At 51.6% G+C, this 11,724-nt stretch overlaps 1 protein-coding gene across 1 annotated transcript; it reads right to left on the bottom strand.

The window, feature by feature from the left end:
* Positions 1–402: 402 nt before the first annotated feature.
* On the bottom strand, positions 403–1,722 carry LOC144769375 (galanin receptor type 2-like). The gene has a single exon (XM_078653431.1). The coding sequence runs from the start codon at positions 1,720–1,722 to the stop codon at positions 403–405; it is 1,320 nt and encodes a 439-aa protein (XP_078509557.1).
* Between the last annotated feature and the right edge of the window lie 10,002 nt (positions 1,723–11,724).

Raw genomic sequence — 11,724 nt, 5'->3', positions numbered from 1 at the left:
ATACAGATGGAAGCTGGCCTGGTTCGGATGAGGACAGGCCCAGTCCACCGCCTGTCTGCGTCGGAAGTGCCATCGGATTGTCACCCTATTGTGCCATACACAGGTGAAGATGGTGTACAGAACGGACCTGAAAGTAACACTTAGGAGGTACATTAGGCTGGCTGTTCTCTTAACGACTCTTCCTTTTGTGCGTTAATGCAGGGAGCGAGGGCTTCGGCTCACTACAGGGCGTCTGACGGCTGCGCCCACGCAGTGATGGACGGTACCTGCTGGAAGTGCGCGCCAGGGCTCTCTCTGCAGCTCCTGACTTTGGAAAAGCCGAGTGGCCTCTGCTTCCTGGGGCTCCCAGCCACACTAGGAGTGTCCATGCCTGCTTTCAGAGCTTCCTCGGGGGGAGCAGGGTCACCGCACGGTGGTCTCCGTGTCTGTCCCAGACGAGAGGCTCCGGCCCTTGCGCAGGAGCTGGGCACAGCTGGCATAGTCCTTCCTCCTGCTGAGCTCAGCCTCGGCGCGGGTCGCCCGGTAGGCGAGCAGCCTGGGCCCCGGGAGAGTGGACCGGTCCTCGCAGGGCGCCGAGAGGCTGAAGACGGAAGAGAAGCGCTGCCGGTAGCTGTCCCTGAACCGGACTGCAGAGCGGTAGAGGCTGCCCACGAAGCAGTAGCACAGCGGGTTCAGGGCCGAGTTGGTGAGGCCCAGCCACTGGGCAAAGGGCCTGAGCTGCAGCACCCAGGGGTGCCGGGGCTGGCCCGGGTCATCCTCGTCGTCCTCCGAGGGGGCGCTGTTGAAGTCCAGCCACAGGTCCACCACGTAGAGGGGCAGCCAGGAGAGGGTGAAGAGCAGCACCAGCGCCAGCACCATCTGCGCCACCTTCCTGCGCGCTGCCAGCCGGGACCCCCCCGCCGCGCTGTCCGGGGCCGCCAGGCGGTCCGGCGCCCCCCAGAGCCGGCGGCCGGTCAGGAAGCAGATGACCAGGTTGAAGGCCACGGGGAAGGCGTAGAGGGCGCCGAAGAGCAGCAGGTTGTAGGCCTGGCGCAGGCGGGCGTGCGGCCAACTCTCCGCGCACACCAGCAGCACCAGCCGGCCCCCCAGCAGCTCCAGGCGGCGGGTGCTGTTCATGAAGAGCAGGGGCAGGCAGAGGGCGCTGGCCGCGGCCCACACCAGGCCCACCATCAGCGAGGTCCGCCGGGACGTGCAGGTGGCGCGGGCGTGCAGGGGCCGGTGCACGCTGTAGTAGCGGTTCAGGCTGATGCCGGCCAGGGTGAGCACGCTGCCGGACACCGCCGCCGCCTGCACGAAGGGCACGGCGCGGCACAGCAGCGGCCCGAAGATCCAGGCCCGGTACAGCTGGTGGCCCAGGTTCACGGGCATGCAGACGCAGATCACCATCATGTCGCACACGGCCAGGTTCACCAGCAGCTTCCTGGTGGCCGAGCCCCCGGGGAGGCGACCCCCGCGACGCCGGGCCAGCAGGACCCTCAGGGCAAGCACATTTCCGGCTAGTCCTGCCAGGAACGACAGGCAGTAGAGCAGCAGCAGGAACACGGTGCCAGGCTCCAGGTCCCAGAAGAGGATGCTGTAGGGCAGGGGGGCGCTCCCCCACAGGCTGCGGCTGTCCGGGAAGGAGGAGTTCCCGGTGGAGGTGGGCCCAGGGCCGTCCAGGGTCTCCAGAAGGCTCATGGTAGGGAAGAAGTCTGGACTCCCTGGCTCGCCTTTATTATCCATTCTCTTTAATCAGTTTGTTCCTCCAGCTCTTTAGGGCACACTCTAGTTGTCGCCCACTCTTTCTACTTTATAGCCTCCTCTCTCCTCCAAACCTCACTTCTGGCCTTCATCCGTCTCCTCACCCTTCCCACTCCCTGGTTCATCCTTCTCTCCCATTTGTTTCTGTTAATAAAGTCCACTTTCCTCTCTACTTCTGGAGTCTGCTGCCCCCCTCCGGTGTACCGTACACTCCTATCCAATCTCTGCTCTGCCCCAGACGTTCTCCTTAACCTCCTCTCTCTCACCGGCCCTTTCTCTTCTCTCCAGCCTTCCTCATTAACTCCTGGCTTCACCCATCCTCGGAGCCGGTGCAGCTGCACCCTCCTCTCCTTCTTTGGGGCCCTGAAGGTCTAACAGCTCCCTGCCACCCCCGGGGTCTCAGAGCCCACCGCCCCTCACGAGGCCTCGGGCTGGCTCGGGCTCTCATAAGGAGTTTACGGGGATCAACACTTCCACCGGGTACCTGGGCCTCTGGGCCCGCCGCCCTTTCCACTCTTGGAAGCACCAACCCGCCGCAGCCCGTCCTGCCTCCGGGAGTCTCAGTCTAGAACCGCTGCCTTCCCTCTGCTGGGCCCCGTCCCTGGCCCTCTCCTCCTGTGAACGCCGCTCCAGCTCCCCAGCGAGGGCCCTCGGTACTCAGTGTTCCCTTCTGGGGTCTGAGGCTGAGTGTCAAGCGCTCCACTCCGGGGGTCTCACGCTCCTACTCCCCCTTCCCACGGTCTCGGTGTTACGTGAGTCCTCTTCCTGTGGTCTCGAGCTCAAGATCGCACCCTGTGAGATCTGAGGCTCGGCTTCTCCCTTCCTGGGGGGTCTAAGGCAGCTCCACCCCTCCCGCCTCCACCTGGGCTTTTAGTCTCCCTTCCCTGAGACTCAGTTTCAGTCTCTACCTCCCGTGTGTCAGTCTCACGCACCCACCTTCTATGGCTTAGGACCGAGTTCATTCACAGAGTGTCTCGCAGTCTCAGCGCTTCCCCTTTGGGGTCCCCATCCCCAGCGCTCCCTCCCTCGGGTCTGGGGCTTTAGTTCTCCCTTCTCAGGATCTCATTCTCAGGTGTCTATCAGGGGGGGTCTCAGCTGAAGGTCTTCTCTCTCAGAGTCTCAGTCTCAACAGCTCCCAGCCCGAGGACACAGTCTTCGGCACTCTCCTGCTCGGGCTGACCCTCTCGGAGTCTTAAGCTCCAGCTGTCTCTTTCCAGAGGTCTCAGCTTCACGCTCCCGTCTCTGGTCTCCGGGTTTCCCTTCTGAGGGTCGAGTGGTTCCGTTTTCGACTCAGCGTTCCTGCCCTGCAGTCTCAGGTTGCCGCTCTCCCTGTTGGGGTCTCAGGCTCTCTCTGCAGGGGTCTCAGGCTCCCGCTGCTGGGGTCTCACTCCCAGGCTCCCGCTCTCCCGTCCTGTCCCCTCTCTCCGGCTCTGCTCAGCATCTTTGCTTCGCGCCGGTCCCAGGATCCACTGAAGTGAAGCGCGGACGATAGCAGGTGGCGGACGAGCCGCGAAGTGTGTGCGAGGGCAGGGGGCCGGGGGCTTTATCGGGCGGAGTCGGGGAGCCGGGATGAGGGGTGAGGCAGTGAATGTATGCGCTACCGCCCGGGGCGTGTGAGACAGGAACCTTGGAGAGAGGGGGTAAGGTGGAGACTAGAGAGCCCAATAGGGGGAGACGGTGACGTCAGGGGTGTACAGCAGGTAGCAGTGAGCTGTGCCGGCAGCATCCGAAGGGTGTGAGGGAGTGGTGGCTGGATGGAGCCAGAGAGTGGAGGATCCCACTGCGAGAAGTAACAGGTTATAGACCCCGTCGACTCGGAGCAGACGCTATATCACACATAGCATCCCATAAAGTGCTTCTTTCAGACTCGGCTCCATTGGTCCCTTCAAGTCACACAAGTATCTGCAACGCAACAGGTCTCGCATTTAGGCGACTTTGAGCTATTGGCATTGTAAATGACAATGTCTTTTATTTATGTTTTGGTTTTTAAAACATAAATGAAAGGCATTGTCATTTACAATGTCGATTGCTTAAACGCTCGCAAATGTGTGAGACCTATTGTATGCCATATACTTGAGGGCATCGCTGAGTTGCCCCCTCTGTCTCCCATGGCCCCTGAAGAGCTCCTCGATTGAACGAGTTAAATAAACAAGCCCGTGGTCACAACTGCACATAAGAGATCCCCCTGCACTCAGAGAAACTCTTAAAAGAAAATAGTGCTTACGGACTAAAGAAGGCAAAAACACACAATTGATGGACGGAATGCAGAACAAATTTAAACATTCACCCCCAGTCAAGAGATCTGGGTTAAATCCATCATTCTTTTGCTCACCATGCCACCCCAGTTTAGACCTGGCTGAAGAGGGGTGAAACCCCGAAACCGGTCCTAGGATGCTTGTTTCCAGTCCAGGCTGGACTGTTCCCATGATTTGCATATGGCTGGGTCCAAACTGGAATGGCATGGTGAGCAAAAAAACAATGGATTTAGGACCAGATCTCTGTACTGGGGTGAATGTATGACATTGTTCTGCATTCTGTCCATCAACTGTTGTTTTTGCTACAGACTAAAGAAGACATGCCGTGTAACAACTGAAGTAAAAGGGCCAGTCCTCATGGGAGGTTACAAATGAAGACAAGGCAGTACTAAATAGGGAATAAGAAGCCTAATAACGAATCAGAAGCCAGGATTTACGAAGGACAATAACACAAGCCAATCACAAATATGGGCTGGAGAGTGACAAGCAAAGCAGCGCATGCGCCACCCAGGAACAACATAACAACTGCCCCTCTCCTGGAGAGGGCTCTTCACCGTTCGCTAGACTTCTCTGGGGTCAGTTGGGAACAGAGGAGTAGACGTGAGGGCAGCGCGTGTTTCCAGGATGCCTGAAGGCAGAATAGGTCCCGGGAGTACGAAATTAGTAGCATGCAATGTTCTCCACCAATTCCTCCCCATCACACTGTGTGGAGTGAAATATTTTCACGTGAAAGTGCCTTTCACAGATACCACAATCTACCCATCTCTACATGCCCTACCACCTCTACTGGGCAAGGCTTAGGGTCGTACTTACCACTGGTGCCGTGGGGCTACGGCTTAGAGCAGCCCGTTGTACCCTAATAATAGCTGTATTTATTGCGCCAACAACAGTCATCTGGGTATTTTTCTGTGCTTATACTAGGACCTGTGGCATTCTTGCTACACTAATGCCTAGTCTTATACGTTATTTTTTCCCTGTCACTAGCTTCTGCAGGGACGGGTGTGAAAAGAGCCGAGCCCCAGCTCTGTTTGTCCTGGTGTGTTTTGGTCTTTCACTAACCCTCTTGTGTGCAAGACCAGTCCTTGTAAAGGTGCTACTGGAGCTGCAGCTCCTCCCTGCATCTCTAGTGGCAGAAGAGCTGAAGAAGCCAGGAATGGTTCGGGCCAGAGATGATTGCTCTTGGAGCCACTTAATCTTGCAGTGAGAGAGCACTGCAGAATGTCACGATGGATGTGTTTCCAGCTCCAGGGCTGTTGACTTGGCAGACTGTACTGCTGCCTGTGGCAGTGACACTCGCCAAGGAGGACTGTAGTAAGGGTGAGATGGGTGAGTGAGTGAGTGCGTTAGAAAAGTGTGTTTGTATGTGTGATAAAAATAGCATGAGTGAGATAAAGTGAAAGCAAAACAAAGTGTGTAAGTGTAGGACTTAGAATGAAAAGCAGAAGTGTGTGTGAGAATTGTGCATACGAGTGAAACAGAATGTGTTTGAAAGAGTATGAAAGGGAAATTTAAATGTGTAACAGGGTGTGTTTGACTGTGTGTGTTAAAGATTGGGGCTGTATTTTGACATGCAAAAGTGAGTTCCCATGAGTCTTTAAAAGGCCGCCTCTTCCATTTCCACACCAGCCAAGTTACAGTCTTTAAGCAGCATTTCAGACTGGAGAAAACTTGAAGCCTGGGTTCCGAACGTGCATTTTTCTTTTCCTAGCATGGAAATTGTATTGACTTGTTGAGTAATTGTTGAACCTTTATGTCAATTTCGTTAACAAAATATCTTTAGCTTTGTGAGAAAATAATGCAGCAGGTTTACCTTAGTGGGGTCAAATGTGTTTTAGAAATGGGCCCTTGTGAGGCCAAAACCAGTTTTATTAAATCAGGAACACCCATAATGAGTGCTGGAAATGGGGAAAAAATACTTTGTGTTCCCATAAATTGGGGCTAAGCTTGACAGGGTGGGCGCACCAAAATCAGATATGGCCCCTCCAGCGACATACCGGTCTGTGTCCATGACCTCCAACTGAAAGAAAACATCTTCCGCAAGACCAGGGACCTTCACCCAGAACATTTCAGGGGGCACACACCCATGCTGTACCCAGAATTGGCGGCTGTGACATTGAAAAAACACAGTGACTTTCAGCTTGTGACGGCTACTTGAGGAGCAAAGGTATCTATCTCCTAGTCCTGGGGCCACCCATTTTGAGTAATCTTCTGAATGGATGCCAAACCACCAGATTCACTCCCTCTCAGCAGCCTGCAGACTGTTAGACATAGAGGAATCCAATGATACTAGCCAGGGACCCAGCCAGGGGGCCGGAAGCCTCGCAACCACACCTCCAGGGACCCAGCCAGACCCTTAAACAATAGCAAATGAGTGATGAGCGGTGCTTGAGATGCTGTCTGGTGACCTAAGCGGTTCAGATGCAACCTGAACACTGTGGGACTACAGAGACAACATTTACATTTGAGTGGGTGGTCGGGGTAGAGGCAGAGCTCTAGAGGCCTTGAGCCAGTACAAGGATCTGTAAACCATATGCCCAATTGGACATTTAGTTCCCCTCCGAGCATAGCAGCGAAGACAACAACAAGACTACACTTCCCATGAACCAAAGGGAAAGTGTAGTAGAACAAGAAATAAATACATGGCAACAGCCAATCACAAGTCCCAAGTCCAGTGTCCAATCCAGTGTCCAATCAAGGCCAAGGGAGCCCAACATAGTCCATCCACAGTGTTCTCTCCTCCTCTTTCTGAGCACGAGAGAGAAAACATTTCCAATATTAACTTATACTTTAGATCATAGTAGAAAGCGAGGAACTAGAGTAGCTAGTTCACTTCCCCAAGGATATGTTCTAATCAACAAGAGCTAGCTACTTGGAAAGAAGTTTATGTGTCTAGTAGGTCAAAAAAACAGTTGTTTTTTGGGGAGAAAAATGAATTGTTTTTTAAGAAGGCCCTCACCCACCAACCTAGTTGGTGGCGTGCTTCATCATCGGGCCACTACCGAGGCACCAAGTGTGCCTCAGATGTGTGCACACTACAGAGGTATAGGAAAGCATGGCCACACATTGGCTTTTTTCACTGGTTATGCTGTAGCCACCGAAGAGTTGTACAATAGAAGCTCACCTCCTGCAGCAAAATCCATGGCCAGATCTAGTCAAATGTGGGCATTCCCATTTCTGCCAGGAGTAGAAAAGTAAAGGTTGTAGAAGACTATGATCAGAACTGACTATGTACTTCAAGAGGAGTGAATATCAATTTGGCTCCACCATCTGTGGCTTCAAAGAAAGAGCCCTGTGCCTGTAGGTAATTTAGTGGCAGCAGGAAAAGGAAGATAAGGTGGAGGATGAATAGACAGGCCATTTTGAGATCTGGGTTTTTCGATTATCAAACCCAAAGTCACTTCTCTATGAGGGCGAGGAGCAGTCCTATTAGCTGAGAGTCATTAAATGTCTTACCAAGAGGCTGAGCCACCATCGTGCTATCCTGCTTAATAAGATGAAGAAGACTGGGGTCTTGAGGCACACCCATCTTCAACTTAGAGAACAAGAGAAAGAATGAGAATTAAAAATTTCCTATCTAATATAATGATAAGTTTCAATTCTATTAAGGACTCGGAGGTCAGGATAATGATTTCTTTCTCCACTTTATTGCATAGCAGCGAAGACAACAACAAGACTACACTTCCCATGAACCAAAGGGAAAGTGTAGTAGAACAAGAAATAAATACATGGCAACAGCCAATCACAAGTCCCAAGTCCAGTGTCCAATCAAGGCCAAGGGAGCCCAACATAGTCCATCCACAGTGTTCTCTCCTCCTCTTTCTGAGCGCGTAGCCAGCTTCCCTCTGCTCTTCAGGAATTTTGCTTGTGTGAGTCCGAGCCTGAAGGTAAGAGGAACATATTTACCAGAGGAAGTGTAGAGAGAGAACATTTCCAATAATAACTTATACTTTAAATCATAGTAGAGAGCGAGGAACTAGAGTAGCTAATTCACATCCCCAAGGGATATGTTTAAATGAACAAGAGCTAGCTACTTGGAAAGACATTTATGTGTCCAGTAGGTCAAAAAACAGTTGTTTTTTGGGAAGAAAAACGAATTGTTTTTTTAAGAAAGCGCTCACCCACCAACCTAGTTGGTGGAATGCTTCATCATTGGGCCCCACCCGACGCACCGAGTGTGCCTCAGGTGTGCTGTGATGCCTGATTACAGCGGAGCAGGTTGTGTCAGGTGAGTGTGCAGTGAAGTGTTTTATGTGGGGTTAAAAAAGCTGTCCTAGTGGTCCCAGTTGAATAATTTATTAATGGGCCCTAGGCAGAATTATAAACAAGGCTTTTGGACGTGGTAGGAGAGACTTATGGTCTCCCACGTCCTGTGTGGCCAACTAGTTTCAGCCAGGCCTTGGGTTAAAATCTGGCTTTCTTCAGGACCTATGTGTGAAAAGGTGAAACAAGTGGCTGACATGTAGTGAGCACCTTATGTGAAGCACTCACTAAGGTGGTATATATGTAAGAGGATGTTTTCCTCTCGGTTTGCACTTGTGGAGAGAAAGACGGGACAAACATATAGACACATGGTTCATAAGTCACATATCTAAGGCACACAAATGAAGGTAGTGGTACCTGGTGCCTAAATAGTGAGAGGGTCAAGCCGACAGTGTGTACATGGTAAGTGTCAGTAGGAGAAATGACATGCCGAATAATGCTATGCGGCAAAGGTGCTAGTACCTGGGGGCGGAACTGCGAAATGCATTGGTGGTCGAGGCTAAAACAGTTTAAAAATGAGGGCTTACTTCCTAAATACAGAGGACAAACATCATGAGTCTCAGGCGGGGATCCGCGATACTTATCCACTCTATATCGGTACAAAGTGCTGGTATGGAGAAAAGAGAGGGCTCTCAGCAGGTGGTAAAATATGCACACTCGGGAGAAGCCAAAGGCTATATCTTGGTGCCGGTACCGTAATGCGATACAAAAGGGGGTGGAGATGGACGGAGCATCCGAACCAATCAACACTCACACCCAGTCAAAAGATCTGGGTTTAATCCATCACCGTTCTTTAGCCCACTCTGCCACCCCAGTTCAGACATGGCTATATGCAAATCAGTCTGACCCTGTGCCTCATGGGAACAGTCCAGCCCGAACTGCCAAGCCATGCCTTACCTGGACCGGAAACAAGCTTCCGAGGACCGGTTTCTGGCATTACAGCCGTCTTCAGCCCGGCTTGCTTGAATCCAGTGGCAAAGTGAGCAAGGGACTCACGTCTGAGCATACCCTGCCACACTTATAGTGGCCAAAAGCGGTACAAAAGGGGGTGGTGATGGCCGGAGCATCCGAACCAATCAAACACTCACACCCAGTCAAATGATCTGGGTTTAATCCATCACCGTAATGCGAGGCACTCCTAGTCTCCCACTTACTTGGCGTGATCACTGGATCCGTTGTTTCACCTGTTGTGTCCGGCCTGGAGTTCCGTCGAGGAGGAGACCGAGCACCGGTGTGGCTTAAGTAGTCTGATCGGCTCACAGCTGAATCCCGTTGAAGTGGCGGCGTGGTTTCCAGTGTAAGTAGCATCTGTTGAAGCAAAATAAAGACAGACACAGAAGACATACTCATACTGTCTGTGGTGACTGTCTACACTAAGGGGCCGATTAGGATGGCGGACGGACTTGCGTCCGTCCGCCACCCCTGAGTAGGAGGGACCGTCTGCATGAGCAGCGGCGGTCCCTCCATGGCAATTAGGATGTGACCGCCAGGGTGGCGGTCACATCCTCTATTTTTAACATTGCGGCGGGTGCAGCTTCAAGCTGCACCCGCCGCAATGTTAAAAATGCATGTGTTGCATTTACATGCACAAAGCGGCAGGCACCGCACGGTGCCTGCTGCTTTGTGTACGCAAATGCAGGGGGGTACCATAGGTACCCCCCATGTGCACCCCCCACCCCCCATTCACCCAGGGGGCCCGCAACGGGCCCCCAAAGTGAATGTCCGTATGCTTTTCCATGGCGGAAAAGCCGCCGTGGAAAAGCATATTTACACCAACATCATAATATGGCGGACGGTGTCTCATAGACACCGCCTGCCATGTTATAGCTTTTCCGCCGCGGTCGGAAGCCGACCGCGGCGGAAAAGCGGCGGACGGAATTCCAGACCCACCAGCCATCCTAATTTGGCGGTGGGTCTTTGGAGTCTCCGCCGTGGTTTTTCCGCATCCTCCAGGCCGGCGGACACTTCCGCCGGCCCGGAGGATGCGGAAAAACCGCCATCCTAATCGGCCCCTAAGTGTGGTTTTAAAGATTACGTGTGTACGCACAAGTTACCCAAAAAGTCTAAATAACGTTGCGCTTATTTAACGCTAAGAAAAAGAGTGTGTGCTGAAATGAAGGTTGGTGACAAAAGGGGGGAGGGAGGGGGCAGAGGCGCTCTCCGATATGAGTGGCAGCTCTATTAGAAGCAAAACCTCTGTGTGCAGTTAGGCCGTCTATCGAAGCAATGTAAAAAGACAAACACAGAGGACTTACTCATACTGTCTGGCCCCCAAAAAAAGATTATTAAACTAAATAACGGTACGCTTAAATCTTGCTTAGGAAAAGCGTGTATGGTGACGTGGGGGGGAGGGGGTCAGCTCATTAGTAGCAAACCCTCTGTTAAAATAGTAAATATTCCAATGAATCCTTGAAAGAAATCTGTAGTTTATTGCAGCAAGGCTTAAGACATCCAAAGGAGTTGGAGGACAGATGCAACTGCCACAACCCAGTGTAATGCTACATTAAGAGAATTCTGAAAGAACATAGAATGTACATAGAACATAAACAGGTTGCATGCAATTAAAGAGGTATACACCAGCTAATTATACAAATACACTAAATTGAGATGTAACACATCTCCCATATCAAAACAAAACAGGATATAAAAACTTATACAAAGTCCTTAAAAGTTTTGGGAGCATTTCTGATGCGAGTATCAGATTTAATTCTTGATGCAACAGAATCATGAATTTGCTCATTGTATTGATCACTCTTTTGATGAACAGCATCATTACATGTGACATCACATGTGGGTGATTGAACAGGACATTTGGCAACTTTCCTAGAATTCCAAACCTTACCATCCTGAGTAATTATGCTGTTTTTGAAAACTTTTTTAATTTGTATAGGTTTCCCGTATTTATTTGAACCTTTACCTAGAAAACCTTTATCCGCTTCCCAGTCATGTGCGGATTGTGCGTTGTTTCTAGGCTCGATATAGATATGGATATATTTCTGGTGCTCCCGGCGTTAGTTCGGTAACAGGTCTCTGTTACCGAACTAACGCCGGGAGCACCAGAAATATATCCAATTGAGTTGCCTTAGGGGACTGACCCTGGATGGGCCTCCGTCTATGTCTTTTCGAGCCTAGAAACAAGGGAGCGGATAAAGTACAATGTACCAGGGGTTGGTTGCCCCCTCCCACTGCCCTCCCCACCCATCTCGTCCTGAGGAAGACTCGCAGGCAAGGCTTAAACATCCTACATGTCACAAGTCGAGTCGAAACGTCGACAACCTTTTACGTACCTGGACCCATTCTCCTATCATTGCCACGTGCCACAGATGAATACAATCTGTGATTGTACCAACCATTGTAAATAGACCATGTAGAATAGTAATTGGGACAGGACAGCAAGATTGATACTTATGATCAATCCCACAAAAACTTCAACTTTTCTCTATTCTTTATCTTGGTAATTAGTCCCTCA

Source organism: Lissotriton helveticus, chromosome 7 (genome assembly GCF_964261635.1).
Source record: "Lissotriton helveticus chromosome 7, aLisHel1.1, whole genome shotgun sequence".
NCBI classification, from domain to species: Eukaryota; Metazoa; Chordata; class Amphibia; order Caudata; family Salamandridae; genus Lissotriton; species Lissotriton helveticus.
Note: the sequence above shows the minus strand (reverse complement) of the source record. Positions and strands in the feature narration are given on the sequence as shown.

Bases quoted from the DNA above. Each gene is read 5' to 3' on its own strand.
- LOC144769375 (XM_078653431.1), bottom strand. From the start codon at position 1,722: ATGGATAATAAAGGCGAGCCAGGGAGTCCAGACTTCTTCCCTACCATG.